The sequence below is a fragment of the Syngnathoides biaculeatus genome, chromosome 2 (assembly GCF_019802595.1).
Source record: "Syngnathoides biaculeatus isolate LvHL_M chromosome 2, ASM1980259v1, whole genome shotgun sequence".
In the NCBI taxonomy this organism is placed as follows: domain Eukaryota; kingdom Metazoa; phylum Chordata; class Actinopteri; order Syngnathiformes; family Syngnathidae; genus Syngnathoides; species Syngnathoides biaculeatus.
The window spans coordinates 19,610,294-19,637,805 of record NC_084641.1 but is presented as its reverse complement, the minus strand read 5'-3'; the positions used below and the strand labels follow the sequence as shown (position 1 = coordinate 19,637,805).

The window sequence follows — 27,512 nt, the reverse complement described above, 5'->3', positions numbered from 1 at the left end:
ATCTTACTTCCTCTCAGCAAGCTACGGCTGTCCTTCACTTCAGCTTCATTTCTCTTTTCGTCTCTCTGATCACTTGTTTCCTAGACTCAATTTCTTTCCTGCCCTCATTGTTCGTCTTCATTATCAAATGCTGCCACAATGTCCTATGCAGTGCCACCCAGATTATTTATAGCTGACAAGAGGCTGTCGGTCACACCCACGTTGTGAAGGGAGGCCAAAGCGGTTCCTGACGCGACACACTGTTTTTACGAAAATGGAAGACACACAAAGCAAGGCTGCAACACCACTGCAAGTTTGCACCACTTACTTGTCTTTCAGACATCACGTAGAGGTGAGTGCGGTCCAGGGAGAAAGCCATGTCTCGGAGAATGGGGCTGCCGTCCTTCATGACCGACACGGTCTCATACTGAACGCCGCCATGAGGAGGGCCATCAATGCGAATCTGAGGAGAAATACAAGGTGGAACATGCTGTTAAGAAATGGAATGCCATCTTAACAAGCACAAATTCAGTAAGTTTGCTTTATCAGTTGCAACTGATAAACATAAAAATTGCCACTGGTTCGATTCTTTTTCCTTGACATAGCTAAAGAACCTCTAGAAATGACAGGACACATAATATTGGACATTTGTATAGTGGTTTGGCCTTTGGCTAATAAGAGTGGACCAGTTGAACTAGATCCAGAGGGGGCAGGATCCTTTTGGACCCTCCACATTGTGGCCACCAGCCTTTCCAGCTCCTTCCGTCGGGTAAGCGCTACCGATCAATGCAAGTGCCGTTGTTGGGACACACCCTCACATCCTGCTGGTCCAATCGGTATTAGTATTAGTAATATAGTCTGAAGACTAATGCACGATTCGTCACTTTAAAACCTCCTTTTGCACAACTGTGATTGCACTAGTCTATAACGGGAACCGCAAACGGTTAAGGGCACTCAGTATAAGCTTAACATAATGTGGGGTGTTGACACACTCATCTCTAATCTGTTCTAAATAAAGAAGGCTCTGCATCTTGCACATCTGTAACTCTTATAAGGAATAGTTCCTACTAATGTTTCTTGTTCTTTGTTCTTGTTAGATTGTTTGTTCTTTGTTCTAATGTCGTACCAGGGCAGCACTGACCGCCGCAGACAAATACCTTGTTTGTTGTTACACACTGGCCCAATAAAGCTGATTCTGATTCTGATCTTTGATAAATCAAAAGCAATAGGATTTCTACACTGCCATCCAACAACAGAACTTGAAAATTTAAAGCAGCGCAGTTGTGAAATAGTTTCATAAATGTACCGAAAGGCTTAGTCACACGTTGCAAAATATCAACCACAGCCAAGAAGATTCCTTAGAAAATACTGAACAATCGTTTCTGAGAATGCTATGAGTAAAAAGGGGATGTAAAAATGTAATAATTTGACCTCTTATTAGCTACTGTGAGCATTTAGCAGACATCTGTTAAAATCATTATAATTTCCCTTTTGACTGAAGTGAGTAGCTAAAAGTCTGACTTTATCTTAGCAACTTGTACAAAGACGAAAGCAAGAATGTAGTGATTTAATTAACTGAAAGTGCACTCCCTGAGAAGGGTTGCGTCAGGAAGGGCATCCGGCGTAAAAATTGTGCCAAACATGTATATGCGTTCATCTGAGATGACACGCTATGGTGACCCCGAAAGGGACAAGCCGAAAGAAACACACACGCACTAACTTAGATACATTGCCCCATAATGCGTTCTAAAGCGAAAGAACTGTTGTCCAGATATTGATAAACATATCTATCAAAAATACAGTACCTGAAAGTAGACCTCTTTTAGAGTGTTACTAGTACAAAGGTGACAACAAAGGTATCTTCTCCTCTCCACTGCTAATGTTAGATTACTCTGTTGCTGTGTGTCAGCTGCCCGACTACTGCAGTATTTCCTCCGAAGTCTCTACTTTGGTGCAGTGGTCCTTGTTCCTGGTTCCTTTAGTCTCCTCCTGAATTAAATTAATTTCCTGACTTTGGGCAACACCCACATGACGAGAACAAAATACAGAAGACCCTCATTCTCCACCAGTCATCTCATTATTATCGTCTTCTTCTGACTTACGTGTCCAATATTGTTTGTTATTTGCACGTTCAAGTGTGAAAACTGACAGCCCCATACGGAGCAAATACAGGTCATAGGCTGCAGTGGAAAAATATCACTTTGCCATCAACTATCTTGTCCATCTTGAGGGAATAAGTTAGTGAAAATAAAGGGGCTTCTTTGTTGGATATAGGAACCATGATACTCTGGGTAAGAGTTTTTAATATACTGTTTTGTACCCTGACAAGAAACGTCTACAAATTGTGTGTGATAACACTGCTAGCATTATCAAACAAGCAAATTTTATTCATTTTATTTCTAGAAAGACTGTGCTTGTAAGGGAAAAAAATGACTTTTTTTCTGGCTGATTGCACTGATTAGAAGAATATTTGCAAGTGCCAAGATATGTTTAATCTACTTAATTAGTACTCCACATTGTCAAACGCCCAACAGGCATCAACACTAGCCAAGAACAAGCTCTTGGGCTGTGTTTTTAGTGTTTATTTGCGTATGTGTGTGTTTGTAGTTGTGTGTGTGCTTTGAAATGTGCTCTAGTCTGCTGTTACAAAAGTGAAACTAATGATTGCAAAGGGTGGGGGAAACTTCTCCATCTGCAGTCTGTCTTTAAATCTTGTCTAAAAAAAAAAGAGCACTGAAGGCAGTTTTATGCTTGGTGCCCATTCAACTATTTCACTTTTTGTTTTAGTGATTTACACTCAGGGAGGAGGTGACTGGCTGACCCCGAGATGCAGGATGGGGTTACCACTAAATTATTGGCTGATATTGGGCTTTTGAGAAATGTTAGCTCTGTTTGTCTTCCATTGCCGGCCTGATGGATGATGTACCCGGCCAGTAAAACTTGAGGCTAAGTTACAACAAAAACAATGGCAAAAAAAAAAAATTCTCCCCTCTTGTATCCACATTGCAAATTCCCAGCAGTTCCCAATCAAGTCGGACGAATGTAAATCTTAAGGAGCGTCACGACGTTTTCGATGCATAAGCGGTCTCGTCAAGAGAACTAGCCACAGACCCGACTCTCCTTCTGTGAAAGCTGATGGGTCTATCATTCAACGGTGGCTGCCAACCTCCCTCCACCCGGACGTTCATCCATCTATTCAGACACTGACAGCATCAGAAAGCAGGCTGACTCTCAATAAAGCATCGCAGAGGGGAAAGTCAAGGTCGTAAGTCAGTCAAGAGAAAATGTAGCAGGAGGGTGGGAGCGGTTTCGCGCTCTTGTGTTTGCGTAAACAGCATCCAATCCCTTGATGGCCCTTTCTAAAGGCTGATGACTGGCTCGCATCCTGAACAGTACTACATCTTGCTGACGTCAAAAAGGACATATGATCTTAGCAAAATTATACAAAACTATACAATGCTTTGTAGCTGTTTGGTCCCTGGGCTAAGAAGTATATACAGTATACATTGAGATCTGGAAATGTCCATCTGTTTCTAACATTCCATCAATGAGGAACAGGGTCTGGTCACTAGAAAAAAAATTCCAATGCAAAAAAAGAAGAACGTGTGTGAAAACCATATGTGCATGAAGACTGTGGTGTGGAGGTGGGCTCATGGGGGCGCCGTCTTGTCCATAAAGCACGTCTCTGTTGCTAGCTAAAATATGCGAACACTGCAGAAGCAGTACAGGAAATGTTTGTCCTTGCAAGCAGGCACCGAGGATCACTCATCAGCCAACCTTCAACCTTTGTCCCCCCAACTCCGAGTGCATTTGTAGTTGATCTGCTACACACACAAGCACACGCACACATGCACATGCACACAACATCACAAGATAAACAGTAATCAGATGAAATAAAGTAATACCTTCATGTTGACATGTTCCAAGAATAAAGTCTGAACATTTGGTATGTGTTTATTATCACATCTTTATCCCTTCAAACTCATGTAAAAATAGAAACATTTTATTTTAAAATTACGCTTTCAGAATATCGTGTTTTTGGTCAAATGAAACATTTATTCCTTTTAACCCTTTAGAGACCCTGTAGCTCAGTGGTTAGAGCACTGGTTTGATAACCCAGGGGTTGTGGGTTCGTATCCCACTGGGGCCTCCACTCCCTGAAAAGGGTTGCGTCAGGAAGGGCATCCGGCGTAAAAATTGTGCCAAACATATGTGCGTTCATCTGAGATGACACGCTGTGGCGACCCCGAAAGGGACAAGCCGAAAGAAACTTACTATTCCTTTTAACCCATTCATGGGTAGGGTGGCACTTTTTTGCCTTATTGAGATAAAAGTCTCCTAACAGGCCCCAATCAAGGAAATAACACTTCTTTTTCATTTATGGTTAAGTTATATGATAACTTTATTAATTTCTAATCTCGTCCCAAAAACGGGACGCTGCCCGCGAGAGGGTAATTGGGTTTTCTTAGTAGATCATCCCAAAAACCAGAATCAGATTAAAACATTAAACATTTTGATATACTGAAGGATATAATGCGTGAAAATCATGATGTCCCAAAAATGGGACGCTGCCCACGAATGGGTTTTAATATTATAGTTTTTTTCTTCACAAATTTAGTCTCAGTTTATGTTGATTAAATTCTCTGAATTAGCTTCATAATTATATGACTGCATTTGAGTAGAAAAAACACTAAAATTGTAACCTATGGGTCGGATGGAGCCAATTGGAAATTACTGACTTAAGTTTGATAAAAGGCACACATGAATATTTTGAGGTGTTGGTCCTTGGGTCACCTATTATAATGTTGATGATATTTATGATAATTACAATAAATTGGTAAAGGCCCTAACATTGTTTTCTTGCAAAGCAAAGCAAATGTAGTGATATAGCACATTTCATACACATGAAGAGGAAAAACAATAAAAAATAAAGATAAAAATGGCAAGAAAACAAAGTAAAAGAAAAGTATAATTAAAAACAGTATACAGTGCAAGAAATATCATAAAATGTGGAAATGAAAGCACAAGAAAAAAGAAGATATACAAAGAGCCTTTTTAATAAAAGGACATTATATCCACTTACAATTAAAATCACTTTGAAAAACCATAACATTTATGGGTAAAGCAAAGCTTCAAGTTGCACTTAATTTCCATTATTTTTCCATTTAGTGAGGAATCAAAGCTTTTATCTATTCATGCTGTTAGTTTTAGCCTAGGGTTATTGTGCAGAATGCTGGAATATGAAACTACGGACCACTGTGGTACTTTGCCTGGCCTTGTCAGATTCACACACCCGCATCCAGTTGCTATTCATAATCTTTTATCATTGCTGTAATTATGGTGAGAATATTTAATTCACACAGACACAAACACACGCCCACGGCCGTGGAAATAGAAACATTTGACGTATTTTTAGCATGTTAAGCGGTTCTGTAAGTTCACCTCTGGGTGGGCGACAAAGGCATGCAAGGGGAAAGTGGAAACGGAGGAACTGATGTTTACTGGATCATTGGACCAAAAATAATTCAGTGCAAAACTCAGTCTTAACCACACCACCTTCCACCCATGCTACCATCTTGTAGTACCTGTGTAAGTGAATCCTGTGCCAAAAACAACTCCATTAACTTCACATTGCAGCCACTTCAAACCTTCTCCTGTCCGCCCCATTAGGCTTTATTTTACACTCTGGGTGTCAAGGTTGTTTTTTTCTGGAGTGCCGCCCCTCGGCTCCGGTAGAACACAACCCCAAAGAGCCACCCAATGTCTTCCTGGGTGATCCCTTTTTATCCCCATACACTAGTGCCATTAGTCTGTGTCTGTACTCCAGTGCACTAGGCTGGAAGGACATAAAATATCATGTTTTCTCCTCCACTGATCGCAGAGACTCTGAGAATACTTTTGATTGGATTCTTCAATTACTGCATAAAAATAATTTGAATCGGTAATGATGCAAAGTGATCCAAGCACAGTGACAGTCTTTCATCGCTTGTTGTCAAAATTCAGATGAGCTTTTACTGTTGTTAACAGTGGCTAATGTCTCTTCAACGCATCTGTTGACCATTAATTATGGAAGTTAAGACAAATCAACACATGCAAATGAGCAGAAAGACCAGGAAAATGAAATTTTTTGCAGAATTAAAATTTCCAAATAACAGCTTGTCAAAATCCATCCATTCAATTTTTTATCCGCTTATCCTCACAAGGGTCGTAGGAGTGCTGGAGCCTATCCCAGCTGTCACTGGGCAGGAGGCAGGGTACATCCTAAACCGGTTGCCAGCCAATCGCAGGGTACGTACATGGAGACAGACAACAGTCGCACTTACAATCGCACCTAAGAGCAATTGAGAGTCTACAATTAATTTGTGTTTTGGGATGTGGGAAAGAACTGGAATGCCTGGGGAAAACCCACGCAGGCACGGTGAGAACATGCAAACTTCACACAGGTGGGGCCTGGGATTTGAACCCCGCTTCTCAGAACTGCGAGGCCAATACTCTAGCCAGTTACAACACCGTTCCACCGCTTGACAATTTACATATTTTGATTTACAAAACATAATATGTGTAATATATTGTGTTTGCACGACGTGTTGCAAGTCGACAATAAGGGTTTCATAACAGAAGTCCTTGTCCGCTCATGCATGCAGTGGAGGAAAACGAAGAATCGGTCTTGTTGTTGAGGTACCATTGAATTCAGCACTTAAGTAGCAGACAAAGCTCCTCCACACTCCCGACTCTTGTTTAGAGCCTCAAGAATAAAAACTCAACACACGGACAAGAGTTTGAGCTGACAAAAAGTCCTCTAAAACCTTGAACCTTAAAAATGTGTTGCTATGCTTTCAGTGTCTATCTGTGATTTTTTTTTTAAATGATAACACTAATACCTGCTGTACATTGTCGTATGCGATGCAAGACGGGATGTGGTGGTGGGGGGGTTGGCGGTCGGTGGGATGGACAGCAGGAAAGCAAAGCAGTGGCAGCAGCATCAGAAGCACCCTCCTTGTGGCTACAGGCGCCAGAGCCAGAGGGGTGCTTTTGATCCGAGCATGTAAGCACCCTGGAAAAACTGTTTGAAGGTTGACCAAACCCCAATTCGGATTGGCCTTCTCTCACTTTCCCTTTCCGCTCCCTCTGCCCTTGCCCATTTTGAACAGCGAGCCAGACTGTGAATTCCCCACCGTGTGAAGCAATTTGCTGGAGTGGAAAGCAGTAAATAAAAGCAAAAGTAGCGGTGCCTTGAAATGCATGTCTGCATTTTGCATTGTGGAGGTTGCCGCTCAGATAAAAAAAGTAAATAACCTCCGGCAAGCAAATATATTCCTTCTATTCAAATGTAAATCACACTGGAGAAGATGTGAGACTGATTGAGCATTCTGAGAATTTTCTTATTACTTGTGATAAAGTGTTGATTCGTTTTCGGGATGCCTGGCTGTTGTTGCAGCTTGACTGAACAGCAGACACGCTCGTTTGTAAAGAATATTCCTGCGTTAACAACCACAGCTGCTCACTATTACCTGAAGAGATGTTTTCGGTTTTAAAGTCTATTTTCTCACCCTGGCCTTGAAGGAGGTTAGCGTTTAAGCAAATGGATGCTGGAGTACACGGGTGGCCACCAACACTAACACACCCATCTGAAGGAGGCGAGTCCTTGACCACCATGTTTCAGCTACTCAAGCAGATTATTACCCAGAAAAGGGTTGACCACAATCCAAACAACGTCGTAGTGCACATTCAACACAGACACCTCAAACCTGGAAGCAAGTAAATCAAAGACAGAAGATCTTACTTACTTTGCCCGAGAATAGCACAGACGGTATATATAAACTGTAGGCAGTAAAACCTATAAAGTCACCCAGCGGTCGATGATGATGCTTTCAAATTTCCAAAGTGCACGATCCTCCGTGAGCAGTTCATATACTTTGACCTCCAATCAATGAGGCTCTAAATGATTACCTCCACAAGCGTTTTGGTTAGCCTTTGGCTTTTTGGTGCAATATGACAACAACCATTGAAAGAGAAACAAATGATTGCAACAGGAAAGTAGTGCGTGAGTCCTGTCCTGGGTAACCAGTATAATATTCAGTGAAGAAAATAAGTATTTGAACACCCTGCTGTATTGCAAGTTCTTCCACTTCGAAATCATGGAGGAGTCTGAAATTTTCATCGTAGGTGCATGTCCACTGTGAGAGAGATCAGCTGCAAATAACTATTTGAACACCTGTCTATCACCTAGAATTCTGACCCTCAAAGACCTTTCAGTCCGATGTCAGTCAGTCAGATGCACCCGTGTGAGGTTGTTAGCTGCAAAGAGCTGGGACCGCTGTTTCCAAGGTGACTGTTGGAAATACACTTAGACGTCATGGTTTGAAATCCTGCATTGCTTTGAAGGTTCCCCTGCTTAAACCAGCACATGTCAAGGTCCATCTTGAGTTTGCCAATGACCATTTGGATGATGCAGACGAGTCATGGGAGAAAGTTTTGTGGTCAGATGAGACCAAAATGGAACTTTTTGGTCATAATTCCACTCACCATGTTTGAAGGAAGACGAATGATGAGTTCCATCCCAAGAACACCATCCCTACTGTGAAGCATGGGGGTGGTAGTATCTTGCTTTGGGGCTGTTTTTCTGCACATGGGACAGGACAACTGCACTGTATTAAGGAGAATATGACCACGGCCAGGTATTGTGAGATTTTGGGGAACAACCTCTTTCCCTCATTCAGAGCATTGAAGATGGGTCGTGGCTGGGTCTTTCAACATGAAAATGACCTGAAGCATGCAGCCAGGCAAACCAAAAAGTGGGTCTGTAAGAAACATATCAAGGATCTAGCATGGCCTTGCCAGTCGACAGACCTAAATGCAATGGAAAATCTTTGGAGGGAGCTGAAACTCCATGTTTCTCAGCAACAGCCCAGAAACCTGTCTTATCTAGAGAAGATCTGTGTGGAGCAGTGGGCCAAAATCCCTCCTGCAGTGTGTGCAAACTTGGTGAACAGTTACAGGAAACGTTTGACGTCTGTAATTGCAAACAAAGGCAGACTGTACCAAGTTTTAACATTGTTTTTCTCAGGTGTTCAAATACTTATTTGCAGCTGTATCACACAAATAAATCGTTAAAAAATTATACATTGTGATTTCTGGATTTTTCTGTTTATATTATCTCTCTCACATCGGACATGCACCGCCGATGAAAATTTCAGACCCCTCCATGATTTCTAAGTGGGAGAACTTGCAATATTGCAGGGTGTTCAAATACTTATTTTCTTCACTCTATGTATGGATTATTTCCACTCTGACAGCACATGCAAACATAGATGCATGTGTTTTAAATGTTTTAAACACTTTCATATGTCCAATGTGTTGTAAGGAACTATTAACTCACCGAATGGTGACACTCTGAATCCAAAGTTGTATCCAAACATCCCCCTCGTCTACGTCCAGCCATCTTGGATTGCAAAGTAAGACACATTTCTCTCTTATCTTCACAATCTCACGCTCTGGATTACACTTTGTAAAAGAACACCGCTTCTCCTTCTTCTTTTTATGTGCCGACCCTTGACACGTACAGTGTCCCAAAGAAGAGGCTGAGCTGAGGAAAATGTCTCATTTTTAAACCCGAGTGGCGTCTTCAAGCATGTGAAGGACACAGGTCAGAAGGATTTGAGGGGGACCACAACAAGCAATCCCAAGCAATTTATCCATAGAAGTCGATCCAACCCTTCGTAATAGACAGAAAATATCATGGCTAGATTGAGAACCTACAGGAATTTGACATCTGACAGAGTGATGACAGCGATTTCAGAGAAAGTCTCTATTTTCACTCAGATTCAACCTTTCTCTCTTCCAAATAATGTCATTCATCACACATACCAGTACTATATGATAATGCGTACAATAACCTTCAGTGTTTAGGATCTTGGCTCTAGAAGGATGGTTTGGCTTCAGTCTAAGCAACCCTAACACCCTCAGCCCCAACCTAAAGCACCAGATGGCCAAAGGTGGCTCACAAATTTAGTTTACACCTAACCAACTGTTTTCACGAAGTGGACTTTTTCAACTGTGACTTTTTATGTGTGCTTGGGTGACAATGCCACTTGAAGGTTTGCATCAAACTGTGAGGAGAGCTGCTTGGCAACTTGTCAGTTCACCCTGCTGGGAGCAACAAACAGTGACAGATGACAGCGTGTTGTAAGGGCACTGATTTCGCCTCTGATTTCAACGACCCCAGGTACCTTGGCCTGTATATTCATAAATATCCGCTGTAGAGAAACTTTTTTTTATTTTTAAATGAACTACGAAGGGGTATTGATGGGCGGCATGGTGGGCGACCTGTTAGCACATCTGCCTCGCACTTTTGAACCCCGGTGGGTTCCAATCCCAGCCCAGCCTGTGCAGAGTTTGCATGTTCTCCCAGTGCCCGCGTGGGTTTCCTCCCATATCCTAAAAACATGCACGGTAGGTTAATTGAAGATGCTAAATTGTCCGTAGGTGTGAATGTGAGTGCAAATGGTTGCTTATTTAAATACAATATGCCCTGTGATGGACTGGCAGCCACTTCAGGTTGTAGCCTGCCTCTCAGCTGAAGATAGCTGGGAAAGTGTCACGAGTTATCCCTGTAGTTCCTGTTTTGGGAGCTTGGGTGGCGCTTTGCGCCCCTCTTGTTCTCATTCTCTTGCTCTCTCTCTTTTCCCTGTAATTAGCACCACTTTGGCCGCAAACCTATTTTCAATCAGTCGTCATCATCTCTGCCTGCATAAAATCCTGCCAAACCCTGGAAATCTTCGCCAGAGTATTCACGTTCCACTGTGGTACACCGGCCTTGCACATTTACACAAGATATGCCATGCTGGTATTATTCTGACTCCCATGTTCTTCCATGTTCCCTGCCTTGCTGCCTTGCTTGACCTCCACTGAGCCCCCAAGCTATCCAAATGCTCCTACCATTGCCTGCCTCACATTCTTCATCTCAATGACCCACTATTACGTCTCAGATATCGAATTCCCACTACCTTTTCAATAAATTATTCAGCACAAACTTCCCCGCCTTTGCTTGCTACTGGGTCCAGTGTAAATGGATACCTCTGTATCATGACAGATAGGCTCCAGTACGCCCGGGACCCAAATGAGGATAAGCGGGACAGAAAATAGAAGGATATTAGTAGATGGTAACAATGTATCCCAATGGGCAGTCCTTCCATTTTTTATGATTATGATTGTCAACAATCCATGGATATGTATACACAGACAATAAAAATATTTGTTTTATACGATATACTGCAAAGATGGATTGGCTGCAATTTCATGACCACCTGCACGTTTAAATCCTTGCATTCATCCACTTTCTATCTCGCCAGTCCCCTTCAGGCCGTGGGCCCCCTGCTATGAATATCAATCCATAGTATGCCCCGATTTAACCCCGGTCGGATACTGTTATTGGTAATTGACTTGAAATTTGGGCTATGTATAAAGACAACTTTTTGCTTTGCATTCTTTCTATGTGGTAGAATGTTAAAATTCTGGACCTGTATTTCTTTGTGAATATTGTTTAGATTTGTTATCAAGTACTCATATTATTACCTGCCACAAATTCCCATGAATAGTTTCAACTGTTGTAAATCCTCAAAATTTTGGAATGCTAAATCCATCCATCCAGCCTATCCCAGCTGTCCGCGGGCAGGAGGCGGGGTACACCCCGAACTGGTTGCCAGCCAATCGCCGGGCACATAGAGACAAACAGCCGCACTCACAATCACACTTAGGGGCAATTTAGAGTCTCCACTTAATGGTGCATGGTTTTGGGATGTGGGAGGAAACTGGAGTGCCCAGAAAAACAACCCACGCAGGCACGGGGAGAACATGCAAACTCCACACAGGAGGGGCCAGGATTGAACCCAGGTCTACAGAACTGTGAGGCCAGCGATTTACCAGTTGAGGCACCGTGCTGCCCAGGCTAAATTCATAAGGGTATTTTATTTTCCTCCTTTGTTTGCCAGGTATGTATCTTCCATGTCATTTACATTATGTGTATAATTTTATGACGTGATGATGCAAAAGCTGTTTCTGCATTATGCTGTGTGATATGGACACATTTTATATCCCTTTAAAGGTACATTTGTACCATGATAATAACCTTTATCTTGATATAGAACTAAAAGAAATTTATGTCAATTTTGTGATCTTTTCTGCTTGTTACTATATATAAAAGAATTGGATAAAGTATAAATATATATATTATATCTGTGCTACTCGAGCAGTGGTGTACATGAGAACGGTTTTTGCAGGTGATGTAGTAGCATTGCTGCTATTTTAACCTTCATTTTCACACAGCGTCTTGCAGTTTTTAATTCCCACCCTTAATCATAGATTACCGCAATATATCCATGGAGATCCTCTGGCATCACCATTCTCTCTACAGTAACATTTATGTTAATAGATTAAAACTTTATTAACGCTTTGACATAAAAGAAAATGTGGGAGATATAATTTTTGTCCCCTGTTGTGATGTTATCTATTGCTATACACAAATGTGTTTAAGATGAAACTGGAACACAAAAATTGTGTCAGACAAAGAACTATGAACGCATTTGATCTAGTTTGGATGAAATCATGCTTCAGAGTACAAAAACATACCAGTAAATTCACAGTGTTGACTCAGCTGGTGATCTTTAATTGTTACAGTGTATAAAGCAAGATCCCAATCTCTATCACACAAACATGCCTTGCAATGTAGCCATTGTATTTACTTGACTTCAGGTGGGATAAAGTACAGACTACAGCCGCTTCTTGTGTGTCTTTCAATCTTTTCCCGTCACACTGATGCCTCGCTCTGTCTTGATAACGCATCTAATCCATCACCACTGTCAGGTTGAAGAATTTGTGTGTCAGTAAGGAATGCCGTGTGGAAACGTGCTGTGTGTGTGTGTGTCCATGTGTGCATGCCTGCATTTAAAAGAGACACATTCACACCAGCACAGCATATCTGCAGTACAATCCCAAAAGTCAGACATACACATGTTAGCCTGCTCCTCAGTGGAGAGGCTTTTGGGTGGTGATAAAAAGAAGAAAATAGATCGGATGGAGAGTGCCATGGCAGTAGGGTCGGAATAACACCCCACACGCGCACACAAAAACAACAACATGTATTTGACCTTTTCTACACAATGCACCCTGAGAAAACCTTCAATGTTATTTCATTCCCTACAAAATATTTCATTTGAAGATACATTTGTAATAAACTGGAGGAAAATAAATGATTCCATTTTATGAGGCCTTAAATGTTCTCTCAGGTTGGGCATGTTTCACAATCCAACAATAACAGAAAGTTAACAGAACATTGTTTTCGAAAGATAAAGACACTCACCATCTACCGGTTTAACCTCTGACTACAACTAACTCGACCGTTTTCTGTTTAACATCTATCAAAAACACATTTATTCTATCTTTTCTATTCAACAGCAATCCCTAAACGTTTCATTTTATCTTGATCTGAATCAACACTCAAGTGTAATTATCTCCTTAACAAATTCCTGTGCCACCCCACCTACTAAAACGACCTTTGGTCAATGCCAAGTTATTATTCTATGACTTCAACCAGGCAAAATAAAGCATATTAATTTGCCTCTGAGCTTTCGCACATGATGTTTTACCTGCTTTACATATTTGCTCATAACGCCAGATGAAGACATGACTTTGTACGAAAGGAATCACACGTGATGACCTTTCACATTTTTTTACTGATTGCTGTCAGTTTGAGAACACAGCAACTTAAAAGTCCATTTTTTTTAAACATGGTATATTTCTGGCTTTTGGTGCTTTAACGGTGTCCTCCACTTTTCAAATGAGTCCTGTTAATCGCCAGTAGTTGTATGATTGGCAGCTCTCAAGTGGTCATAGGATGAGCAAATGGTTTTCCGGCGAGTCTAAAATTAAATCTATGGTCAATGATTTCAACTAACCAGATACCACCATCTAAGTGCTGACTCACGCACCACGACACAAATGATAAGGAAAGAACCACGGTTGCATCTATAGTTCACAGATGGCTAAAATATTCTTTTTATCGATTAGTCTGTCAATTCAGCACATGCACAACCCATGTGCGCGTTTGGTAATCTAGGTCAAAGCACTTCCGCCTCGCTTGGGTGAAGGGGGAAGGGCTGATATTGAAGAATGTTATGGAAAAAAAGCAACCTGTGGAATTTCAAGACAACATTTCTAAAATTGCAATGTATGCCCAGCTTTACAAAAGAGTGCAATCAAACACAATGAAATAATGTCATAGCATTGACAAGGGAATAGTCCAGGATGCTGCGGTGGAACCCTGAACAGGATGACCGGCAGAAAATAAATCGATAAATAAAATTACAATGAACGTTTGTCTCGCTTGCCTCATATTTCAGGTTCTGTTTTCAAACCTCATCTTGGGCTTTCCTGTGCACAGTTTGCATATTCTTCCCAGGGTTTTTTTTTTTTTTTCTAGAGTTAGTAGGGCTTAGCAGAAATTGAGATGCTGAGGAGTGAACAGGTTGGATAGGATAAGAAACGAGCTCATTAGAGGGAGAGCCAAAGTTGGATGTTTTAGAGACAAGGTTCGAGAGAGCAGACTTCAATGGTTTGGACATGTTCAGAGGCGAGAGAGTGAGTATATTGATAAAAGGGTGCTGAGGATGGGGCTGCCAGGCAAAAGAACGAGAGGAAGACCAAAGAAAAGGTTGATAGATGTTGTGAGGAAGGACATGAGGACAGTGGCTGTTGGAGAGGAAGACGCACGAGATAGGCTTAGATGGAAAAATATGACACGCTGTGGCGACCCATAACGGTGCGGGCCAAAAGGAAAAGTAGAAGAATACTGAAGTCAAAAGGGCATCTTCCCATAAGATGCATGTTATGTTATTGATGACTCTATTGCACAAAGGTGTAAATGAGAAGGATTTTTTGTCTGTCCCACTACTGAGTGGTGACAAGTCCAGGTTGTATCAACTGGGACAGGCTCCACACTGCGTTGAAAAGAAATTAATGAATGAAATCAGCGTGATATAAACATCAAGATGATAAACTGACTTGAGGACTTCCACCCAGGACTGCATAAGTGTGAAGCTTCAAATGAAGAGCCCACCATTAAACACATCAGCCAAGCCACCTCTACAAACCTCCTTTGGATCGGTCTCACTAAGCCATCTACATCTACATGTCCACAAGCCATTCAATTCTGCTTGGCCGCTGTAATGTTGCCGTCACTGCCGTAACTTACAACCTAAAACATGATTACATCAGCACTTTCCTCTCACTTGCACCCCCCCCCCCCCCCAACTCTCCCTCAAGTCGAAAGCAGAGACCGCAGCGGCTGCGGCTGGATGAGATCAGGCTTGAAAACGAGTCAGCCCAAACACAGACATTACAGCACAGCAGCAGAAGAATGAGGCACCATGTGAGGTCTATATTTAGCTCCATGTTCAAAACACCTACCAGAGAGCCATGTGCTGGTAATGGACACAGGCCAAGGAACTCCATGGGGAGGGAAAAAGGATGGTTGGAGTTCCTGTTTAGAACCGGTACTCAGAATTGCCCGAATGGAGAAGCAAATCTATGAAATGTACAGTAAACTGTATGTGAACAGGAGAAGAGGACTGCAATACCTTTAAAATGAACAAGTCATTATGTTATAACATGAATACAATATTTTTATTAGTAAGTATTTTTCCCATGGGTACAATAAACCAGTTCTATGTTAATCTGGACCAAATAAAGTAAACAATATCCTTGCCATAGAGATCAAGATATGATTTAAAAAAAAAAACACAATCCAATATATTATTATTAGACCCAGTGCAGTCCTGTCCAAATACATCAGTGACTATGAGATACAGCTGAGGTAACCAGAGAGAAAGAATGAATGGCTGACTGTGTACCAATAAATAATTGAAATTTCACGCTAAATTTCACAATTTTAATATCATTTCATCTCTACCAGGCAGCTACAAAATTCACGAACTGCAGTGTGGAAATTGTGAGGATGTATTCCGCTGTATCACACGTGTATGAGTTATTTCATGCAAAACAAAACGAGTTGAACTGCACGGCAAAGAGGAATATTGCGCTAATACCGGTATGATTTCAAATTATGTTTCAATGTTTCAGTGTTTCATGTAGTGATTGATATCACTATCACTGAAAGAATCCCTATGGATGATGAGCATGAGGGTGATTAACGTTACCTTGCTTGGACAGCCAATGATATTTTCATCAAGGCTGTATTAATGTAGGTCATCCTTTGTGAAACGACAACTCCTTAGACATACTGGAAGTCTGTATCTCCTCTCTATTCCTCCTTTGGAAGATCAAAGGTCATGGACAGGGAAAAGCATTACTTTAAGAAATAAGGATAGACAGGGAGAAAGTATTATCAACATTAATTGGGTGGTTTGCAAACAAAAAAAAATCCACATAATTTATGAAAGCCTGGTGCCATTCTCCACTGTCAATACTTTATCGATGAGCTATTTTGGTACCAGGATTTTTGTGCAGAGAGTCTCTTGGCTTCATAGTCCTGAAAACTACACTCTTTATCAACTCATCAAATGATTTGTCGTTCCCCCTAAATACTGTATTTACAGATATTTCATAATTTTGAAATCGTATGCATTTAACATCTTAGGAACAGTCTGCGGAAAGTTCTTTTTTGGTCCATCGTGACTGAGCTCCACAGTTGCCGATGGTGTCAAAACACTTTGCCTCTCGCCCCAAGGAATTGACCACCCTTGAATTAGCACAATGAGACTGGGATAAGAAAGACAACACTCTGTGAACCTCTCACCTTGTTAACCAGCAGAAGCACAGTGAGAGGGGACAAGAAAGTGGGATGAACTGCAGGGGGGGTCCCGGGGTTATCCAATCAGACCTCTGTAAGGCCAGGATTGGGGGGGCAGGCTGTATTGTCTGACCCCATTCAACAAGCTTTGAGAAAAGCAGACCAACCCCTCTAGGGGTTGTCATGGTAACCTGTGGTTTATATGATCAGTGGGGAACCAACTGAAAATGGGTATCACTAGACTGTCTCCTTAGATTTACTTGTCATCGCTTTTGACAGACCTTAAAAGATCTCAAAGTGGGCCTTTTACTGTGGTGTGCAAAAATCACAGAAAATAAAACAAATTGTGATTTGCGGTAAAATGTCCCAACTAAAATGGACTTTAGCTTTCTAGTGTGCAGAGCATTGTAGATCAACCGAGTTGCAAATTTGTTAGTGAAATGTAATACTGAGCAGAGTAACCATCTATGAATAATTAACTATACAGTCTGTATTTCATTCATCCGTCCATTTTCTGGTCCACTTATCCTCATTACTATCATCGGCTCGCTGGCACCTATCTCAGAAGACTCAGGGTGAGAGGTCTTCAAGTGGTCACCATCCAATCACGGGGCGGAAACCATTCACACTCACTTTCACACCTAGACCTATCATGCATGTTTTTGAGTTGTGGCAGGAAACCGGATTACCCAGAGGAAACCCACACAGGCATGGGGAGAACATGCCATTTGCTAGATTGACTAACCACACAATTGTCCCGACACATACAACAACAACAACACTAAAAAAATGGAAGAATAAACAGTGCATGGGTCATTGATGTTGTAGTGATACACCCCCCTGACATTGCTATGGGCAGCATGGGATCGATTCTCGCTCAGTGATGGTGTTTATATGTGCCCAGTGCCTGCCTGACGACCAGTTCAGGGGGTGTAGTCCAGGCTTGGGCACTCCCGCGACACTTGTGAGGATAAGCGGCTTGGACATTGTACAAATAGTGTAAAGTGGACAGATGACCACCATATAAAGAGTCTGATTGAGCTGAATAATCCGCGTGCATGTTAGTGTGGAAGTTGGCTACTGTATGAATCTCCTCTTAAGCTTTTAAAAATTACTCAACAACATTGTGCCAGAATTTAATGCCAACCTTTCTCTGGCAGGGACAATGCAAACCAGTTAAAGTATGCTAATTTGGTGGCGCTAAATACACTGCTTTGAATGTCAAACCTCCATTATCACACACACTAACGTACATAAACACACACATGCCTAGGGCAAGGAATCACACACATACGCGCACAAACAGGTGGTGCACATGCGCAATGCACAGCCCTGGTCTTTGTGCAAGGACGGTATAAAGAAAATAGACAAATGGATCACAGTCACTTTATAAATCAATAAGTCAAGGAACAAACGACATTTCCAACACAGCGGCGTTATCAAAGCGGATTGGATCATCTTAAAAGAGACGAGCCGCAGGATGCAGCTGAACATGAGTCAATTCAGAATGTGAACGGAAAAATAACTTGTTAAGAAAAAAAACAACATTAGCAAGACCTCGAAGCTCCGCCCACCAGCGAGGGTGACAGCAACATTAATTCCATTAAGTCTATTAGTATTCCATCCTCATCGGCTCACTGGGTCAATAGCCACCTCCATCAAACCACAAAGCGTCTGGTTCCCTCTACCACATGCAGACGGCAGCAGTGAAGGATTTAGTGGCACATGGATGAATGGAAGCTTGTACAAAGACACCTCCCCACCTCAGTTCAGCCCAGTTCTGTTCTGTCAGGATCTCACAGAGGCCGAGAACGAGCTGAGGTGGCCCTCCCGAGTCGTTCGGTCTTTTTGTTGGCACGCAACGTATCATCACTGTCCAATGAAAGGCAGAGGAACCGTTACAATTAATTACAATGGGTTCCACTGACTCAGAACCCTTTTCCAACATCAACGGAAACAGAAAATGTTTCATTCCGTATCAAACTGCGGCCATCATAAAACCTTAATAATAAAAAACAAAGACTTTTTTGATGATGGTGCAATGCCATCATCATTTAGTTCAGCATTCTCTTGAGACTAAGTTGACTTCAATATATTAATGACTGTCAACCGTCAAGTCCATCTCAATAGTTATTTGGAGGGTACCTTGTTTATGATGCAAGTTAGAGTCCCTAGAATAGAACAGAAGTTGTCTTAGAGTGGCAACATGGGAGGAAAAATAAATTACACCCTAGAGACAATCTTCTCCTTCGTTCTTTTTCGCTTCTTTTTCTAGTCTGCCTCTAGTATGGGGCGGCTGGGCAAAAAGTGACCAACAGACACTTGCGGAGCAAATATGTAGGACAGTGCCATTAGAGCATTAGTGCCGGTCAGTAGCCTGGTGTGTGTGTGTGTGTGTGTGTGTGTCTGCATCCAGTGAGGAAAGACACCGTTTAAGTGTACCTTGCACTATAGGAAGAGACGTCTTTTTTTCTTTTTAGGTTTTGGACCCAGAGTAAAAAAAAGAAAAGAAAAAAAGTCACCTCAAAGAGCTGAAAACAGTAGACGTTGAAATGTCAGGTTCAGTGTGTTTGCAGTGATGCTGTCTCTACCTTATGCCTTCAGGGTTTAAATGTAAGGGTCTAAACTAACCAAAGCCCAACTGCTTTATTTACATTCAAACGACATTATGTGTATTTACATACATGGTGAGAGAGAACACACACACTTGTAAGCGGAACAGTAACACTTAAGATGCCCAGGGAGCAGCTAAGAGTATCATTGTCTTGCTCACCATCGCAGCCTTGAGTCCAGGAGATGTTGGCGGATGGTCCGACCAGCGGCTTGAACCTGACTCCCCCGAGGTGGCAGGTGATGAGCTAAACCATTGGGCCACATTGAGTCAAGGCTACAGCACTTGTGTTGTCCCACTTTACATGCATGGCGGCGAGCTTGTTTTTGTAGTATCTTCACCTTCACTTCAAGAGGTTGGCTCTGTCAAAACTTTGCATCTTAAATGTTTTTTATTGTGTGTTTTAAATAATCTATCTCAAAATATGTTTCAGCTCTGTACATTTTGTATGCGTGGTACACTTACTACTGTATTTTCCGTCCTGTAAGGCACACCTAAAAGCCTATCATTTTCTCAAAAGCCGAGAGTGCGCCTTATAATCCGGAGTGCCTTGTATATTAATCAATACTGATCTTTCACCACAGCTTCATCTAATGGATGCGTAATGTAACCCCAGCCTATACTGTAGCGTCGATTCTATTGGCCTTATAATGCTGTGTGCCTTATATATGAAAAAAAAAGTTTTAAAACAGCCCGTTCATTAGAAGTGCGCCTTATAGTGCGGAAAATACGATAAATATATTACTTACAAACTTTTCTGTTCCAGTGTTTTATGTGACTAGAGTACAAGAAATACTGTTGTCTTCTTTCGACTTTAACTTTGTGAGAGGCATCTGCTGATTGTAGATTTCTGGTAAGGTTGCATTGCCTGTACACAAGCTAAAATACATTGAGTTCCATTATTCCCTTATTTCTATCTGTATATGTTAGTTTGATTGGAATTAATAATAGTTCATACAATTAACAACGTGCAGCGTGCCCATGGATGTCGAATGGTTTGGTGGTAGAACAAGTCAAGAAGAACAAGAAGAAAGTAAAACAATTATTAAAAAAATAAAAACAAGAGAAGAGAAGGTAACTGTGCATTTGTTGTGTACTGTATGTTTACTTTTTTGTGTGTATACTGTAATCTAAAATTTGTGTGAAATAAGTGATTAGTCATCCTTAAAATAATGGTTAGCAAGGGTATGCTGGGCTACATGTGGTATTCTTCGATGTTTTGCTTATAGTAAGTTACAGCTGTGCTGTGACTTAAGAGTTGACTTCTGACTTATTTGAGATACAAGCTGTCTGGCATTTTTTTTTAATTCGACGTGCAAACTAATGATCAAGATATGAACGCTACTTGGTGGTGTTAACATCATTTTGGGCAGATAAGGTGCAATCCTTAAAAAAAAGAACTTTAAGCTGTTTAACACCACTTAGGGTTTAAGTTTACTGTCAAAATCCCTTGCGTCAGTTAAGGTCAGTGTTCAAAGACACAACAATAAGGAGGAGATGGGGCAAAAATGGCGTCCATGGCAGGGTTTTGAGGCAAAATGTCTGCATGACTGTTATACTGCCTCTGGTGGCGATTCATCCATTTATTCATTTTCCATTGCGTTTAAAGCAGCAACTTAACACGAAAACAAGAAAGCAATCAAGGGTCTGATATTGGGGGCATTCAAACGCACACACCATTGCTAGCACAGACATAATTTTGATGAAAAGAGCGAGAAAAAGTGACAACATCACGCAACTGTTTAACTTGCAAAGCTGTGGGTTATGGAAGGCGGGGAGAAGCACTTCCTTACATGATGTCAGCCCTGCAGCGCGTTAAACCGGTTCTCAGTCCGGACTATAATGAACTTGAAAGTTCTCACTTGTCATTGAAAATATTTAGGATAACCATTATAAATCCTTTAATAGGGGAATCTTGAACCTCTGTGACCGACTTGACCGTGCACATTGGGATGACCCACAATACATTTTCCACTTAACATGCTATTAAACGTGTATTATTTATGTGGAAATGAAAACAGTAACAACAAAAATAAAAGTAAGTGTGGCAAGAGAAATTATGCATTATTTTACACTTTTACAGTATTGCACCATCACTGTGCATTGTAAAATCAACAATCACCTCCCAATCCCATAGATCCATCCATTTTCTTAGCCGCTTATCCTCACAAAGGTCTCAGGGAGTGCTGGAGCCTGTCCCAGCTGTCAACGGGCAGGAGGTGGGGTACACCCTGAACTGCTTGCCAGCCAATCATAGGGCACATCAAGACAAACACTCACAATCACGCCTAGGGGCAGTTTAGAGTGTCCAATTAATGTTTTTGGGATGTGGGATGAAACCGGAGTGCCCAGAGAAAACCCACGCAGGTACGGTGAGAACATGCAAACTGCACACAGCCGGGTCCAGGATTGAACCCCAGAACTGTGAGGCCAACACTTTACTAGTTTTGTGATCTGCAAGATACACACAAATGGCTGAATAGTCAACCTTTAAATTATGATCATACAGTCATATCGTGCTGAAAAATCTAATAAACCAAGATGTGACGTAGGTTTAATTACTCTGTTGGGGTAATTAATGTATTGCTTCTCTCTTTCTGAAAGTGGCAGGATGACTGCTCAGTGTTCACTGTTGACATTTCTTTATCTTTGGTCCACTGCTAGTGGTTGAAGTGTTCAGAGATGAAGCAGAGTACAAACAGAACAGCAAAAGTAATCTCAATGCATTATTGGACCTTCAACCTGGTGGAACCAGTAGGCATTACAGCACAACTTAGTGGAAACAATTGGCAATTCAGACAAGGATCAATAAATGTAGTCATGATTTTTGTATGATTTGGGTATTTCTGTACCAATCTTTGGAGGGCTGGATTGAAATGGTCAATGAGCTGGATGTGGCCCATGGGCCATAGTTTGCCTTCACCTCGTCTAAAGTGTTGTAACAGCTCATCTCCACATACGCAATGCAGCTCAGAGACTACCTCTGCCCTGAAGGACTCTCAGACGATCCAAACATGCTCTTCTCTGCTATCTTGCCTGAGTTACTCATGCCCATATCACGTGAGGGATTAACCGCTTCCTTCAAATGAACCAGTTTTTGTGACTAATGTCTTGTATTAATGAACGACATGGGAGTCTTCAAGGTAAAAAACATTCATCTTATGGACGGTGGTCAAGCTTCAATTTAAATACAGATATTTGTAAGTATGAAACTATGGAAATGTGGCTTTTTTTTTTTTTAATCTGCTTTAGCAATATTTTGAGAGTTCTATCACAAAGCGACCGCTACGCCTCAAAATTTTTATTTCACCTTATTTCCTTCCACCACTGGTTCCCTTCATCAAAAACATCATAAAAAAAAAGAGCAATCATAACAGAAGTTTGAAGTTGACACCTAATATTAGACATGCCAAGCTCCCCCCCGTGGAGCAATTTTGTCCAGAGTGCGTGATCAAGTTGAAGTCAGCGTGAGAGTGACAACACAAACTATATGGATGATTCAATATTATTATTCCTAATTTCTGGGAAGTTTGATGATGCGCTTGCTCTCAGTGGGACCTGAAAAATTAAATGGCTCAAACACACAACTCTGTTTGTTTGTTTTTCAACGGTAGCTAGTTGGGTAGCTCGGCAGCAACCGTAATAGGTTCGAACTCAAAATCACTGGATGATTACAAATTCAGCAAGTACTGGGTGACCATATGCAAAATTATTTTGGATATGGACTGTCTTTGATGGAAATATCATCAATGATATTAGCTTGCTGTGCCCTGGCAGTTTGCAGCTATTGCTGGTGTCTACATATAATTAGCAGTACAAATTATAGATTTGTACAGCACATCGTACATCACAACTGGACTCACATATGATTAATTGATACAGTAGTTAATCAAAATACATGCCATGAATGAGTACATAACACACAGAGGACACCAATTATTAATGTGATGTGGTTCAAAACTGGCCTCGCCTGTGTTGATTTTGCATGTTCTTCCTGTGCCTTCGTGGGTTTTCTCCAGGCACGCCGGTTTCCTCCCACATCCCATAAACATGCATTCATTGGAGACTCTAAATTGCTCTTATTATTATTGTGTTTCTATGTGCCCTGTGATTGGCTGGCAAGAGTTTAGGGTGTACCCCACCTCCTGCCTGAAGATGGCTTGGCTTGGATTGGCTCCAGCACTCCTCTGACCCTGAGAGACTAAGTGGCTCAGATGATGGCTGGATGTGAAATCAAAAAGTGTTAAAATGAAAAATGTATTTTCATCTTGAAGCACAATAAAAACCAAATAGTATGCATGTGAAAGTCAAAGCCTGGTGGCCACACATTATTTTATGTGGCCGGCAAAAGTAAATTATTGACATCAACTTCCATCATTCTTCCTTAAATCTATACTAAAATTTCACACTATAGTATGTAATAATTGTAATGTTAAGTCACTGCCAAACCTTTTTTGAGTCACATGAACAATGGAGTGGCGATCTTAAGCTCCACCCCCTCAGCTACAGTTGCTACGTCCAACAAGCTTCCAAAATGGCAACTGAACAAAACAGGTTGAAGTCGATTCTCTATCGCGTATTACAGATAATATTCCGGTATGTTTTTACCAAATGCGTCAGACTTGTCCAATAGAGTGCTTCAAAGAGGTCTCAACTATTTCACGCAAGGATATGTACACAGAATTAAGATTTTGGACAGAGCAGGACGCAATGTCAGAGTTACAGCGAAATGTTGGCGACCGATGCAAAAACGTTTGACGTCTCACAAACTTCATATTGAAATCCAACAGGATAAAATAGTGGAACCGTACTGCGCATGTAAAGCAGGGTGAGTACTTTTTACTCGGAAAGATCATGAGTAATATCATTGTAGTCTTTATAAGTGAGCGAGTTTTGATTCTCTACAAGTGCATTTAAACAGTGGTGATTAACTCAGTCAGTACCGTATTTACCAGATGAAGAAGTTTGACTTGGCTCGTAACCGAAACCAGTGCTCTGTCTTAAAAGTCCAATGTGATACAAATGGGCAGATAGACATTTCTCTTGCATGACATGGCGCATTTACCTATCACAAACCAGACTGTTCGGTATAAAACATTAAACCCTTCATTCAGCAGGTCAGTGATGCACTAACAAAGTGAAAGTTGTTCGCCTGCAATGTATAATGCACTGATAATAATTAAATGAAACTCAGAGAAGATACTTTACCGTTACCTACGTTCGAACATACAGCCTTGTGTTTGTTGATATTGTTCACGTTTAGTTGTTCGTGCGGTCTTCCGCGAGCCTTAATCCATCGTCAAGTGTGTTTTAGGCTTTGGAAAATTAACCAACTGGGCCCCTTGTAAACTAGCAGGATATCTTACATCAGAGTTGCACGTTCCCCAAGCGCATCTGAGGACCATTTTCATCATAACATTAACTTTTCCAAGCGCACGCTACCGACAACCAGTACTGCTTGTGGAACAACATGGCGGCAGGGGCGTTTCAAGCCAAGGGTTAAGACAATGTGGCTATCTGATTGGCTATTATTGTACGAGTGATTGACAGGTCGGAAAGGTCCATTGTTGAACAGACCACTCTTCTCGACTTCTGATTTGAAAAATAGTTATTCAGAAATTTGTTGTGTATATATATATATATATATATATATATATAATACAACGATCGAGCGATTATATGGTTTCACAGTCATAACACTCCTCTGAAGAAAACCGTACCAACAATGTGACCCGTGACAATAATTTGTTCAACACCCCTGTTTTAGATGCTCAGATGTAGCTTGGCATGATATGCTGACATTTGAGCTGTCATTTCATATAATGACAGGTCAATGTCAAAGCATTAGTGTTATTTTGTGCAGAACATTTTGCCCAAAAGTCGGTTTCCAAATTGTCTTTTCCGACAATTAAATGGTTGTTGCCCAAAAAAAACTCAAGCAAAATTAGTGTAAAATATAACAGGGATGCACGTTACGGGTGTCACTTTGTTTTCCTCGCACCCCCTATCATGACCACATTTAAGTGGGAGCTCATCCTGCTCATCGGATATGCTGATCTGCTTACACGGTTTCAATGGGAAATTTCAGGGTCTTCTAATTCTTTTACAGAGGGACCTGTCAAACATGGGATGGATTGAACTACAAGGGCTTCATGTCAACCCATTTTATTTTTCATATGGAAGACCACAGACTCCATCCAGACGGGTTCTGTGTTTATTTCAAATCCCCCCTCAGCTCTGTGGCTTCCTGTTATCTCAACAAATGGGCTCTAAAACTAATTCTGGAAAAGTAATCGCTTTTCTTTTTCTTTCTTGAACTTTTTTTTTTTAAACACAAACCACACCAATGCAAGAGAAATTCAAACCGTTTCTGTTTTCCAACTTCACAGCGGGCAGTACATTCAAATAATCTTCATAGCCCCCTCCAAATCTTCCCTGTCTTTGTCCCCCTGATGACAAAAGACAAAGTAACTGTCAAAGAGGGAAGTAATGTTGAGGAGACAAAAAAAAAAGGGCCGGCAACGCTTGTTTAGTTAGCTAACGTTTTTTGGCAGACCCAGTGAATTTTTTTCTTCTCTGTCTTCGAGGGGCCAGACGGCCGAGACACACACAAACATACGAGCCCTCCTCCGAGGTTTTATTACGAGGGAAAGGTGAGAGTTCACTGCGAATGAGCCGCAAGCGTAGTGGTCTTGAAGCCCGAGTCAGCAATTGTAATCAAATGCATTTTTTGTCAAAGGCTCCTCATGGCACGCTAGCTGTCTTCTCTACGAGAACCACATTTCCCTAGATGACACACAAACAACAACAAAGCCACAAAGCATTTTGACGGGGAGCAAAGAGCCCTCCATCGCTACGGAATATTGGAATTACTCACTATGACCAACTTGAAAATGATAAGGGGGGTGCCATGTGGGGAGGTCAAAGAGAGAAAACTTTAATAAATAACTCCAAACTGTAACACCATTAAAAAAAAGAAAGAAAAGAAACGGGCTCAGGTATGTTAAAAAATGGGTATTCATAATTCAAAAAAGGTCCGTGTAAAGAGTCACTTGCACCCTGTCCAGTGTATGCCAAAGCAAAAGGTGGGTGCTATCACAATAATTAACGCAACCGGCCTGGAAAAAAAGTCACTTATTGATTTTCACATTCAGTATTCTTCCATTTGTGGAATTCTGGTGAAGAATTGATGAAACTCTAAATCATTTTTTAAATGAATATCATACCTACATATATGTTTTTCAGCAGTTTTGGGAGATTACTGTAGAAATCCGTAATTCATTCAAACTGGATCGAGAAGAAGAGAATGCACCAACAAGAAAAATTGGCTCACGAGAGTTAATACATAGATGGAAGCGTATATTACAGTGTTCTATATCGAGCGATGACCCAGTCAATGAAAAAAAATCAAATCAAATGCTTTATTCAATTCATAAAGCAAATTATTTATGCAATGGAAGCTCGATATGCTACGATATACTACTAATACAACCTGTCTCATGTGATAGACATCCTAGTTGTAGTTACACACTCCATCCACGTTGACAAACAATTTCAAATAGTTTCAAATCAATGCTCATGTTGATTTTGTTGAGTCAGAGAAATAAAAATGTACCAAAAATTGGCCTGTAAAACCACCCACAGCCAGTCGCTTGGGGTGTCAGACAAAACTGCAGATGGCAAGAATGACAAGACAATTCCAGAATAAACATGGGTTGTTCAGTCTCTTGGCAGCTGTGAGACAAGTGACAACAATCTGGATTCTGGGAAGCTATAGATTTGTATTCTTCTTCTTTTTCTTTCAGCTTGTCCCGTTAGGGGTCGCCACAGCGTGTAATCTTTTTCCATCTAAGCCTATCTCGTGCATCTTCTTCTCTAACACCCACTGTCCTCTTGTCCTCCCTCACAACATCCATCAACCTTTTCTTTGGTCTTCCTCTCGCTCTTTTGCCTGGCAGCTCTATCTATAGCACCCTTCAACCAATATACTCACTCGCCTCTGAACATGTCCAAACCATCTAAGTCTGCTCTCTCTAACCTCGTCTCCAAAAGATCCACTTTGGCTGTCCCTCTAATGAGCTCATTTCTAATCCTACCCAATCTGCTCACACCAAGCGA

General features: G+C 41.3%; 1 protein-coding gene across 3 annotated transcripts in view; it reads right to left on the bottom strand.

Moving 5' to 3' along the window:
- plxna2 (plexin A2) overlaps window positions 1–27,512 on the bottom strand; it is a 339,402-nt gene that overhangs the window by 134,701 nt on the left and 177,189 nt on the right. For 2 of the 3 annotated variants that reach the window (XM_061839724.1, XM_061839739.1), the window contains one exon: window positions 308–442. In XM_061839724.1, coding sequence (XP_061695708.1) covers window positions 308–442 — 135 coding nt within the window. Of the gene's footprint in view, window positions 1–307; window positions 443–18,359; window positions 18,656–19,556; window positions 19,642–27,512 lie in introns of those variants that run through there. The other variant, XM_061839732.1, reaches the window with a different exon arrangement.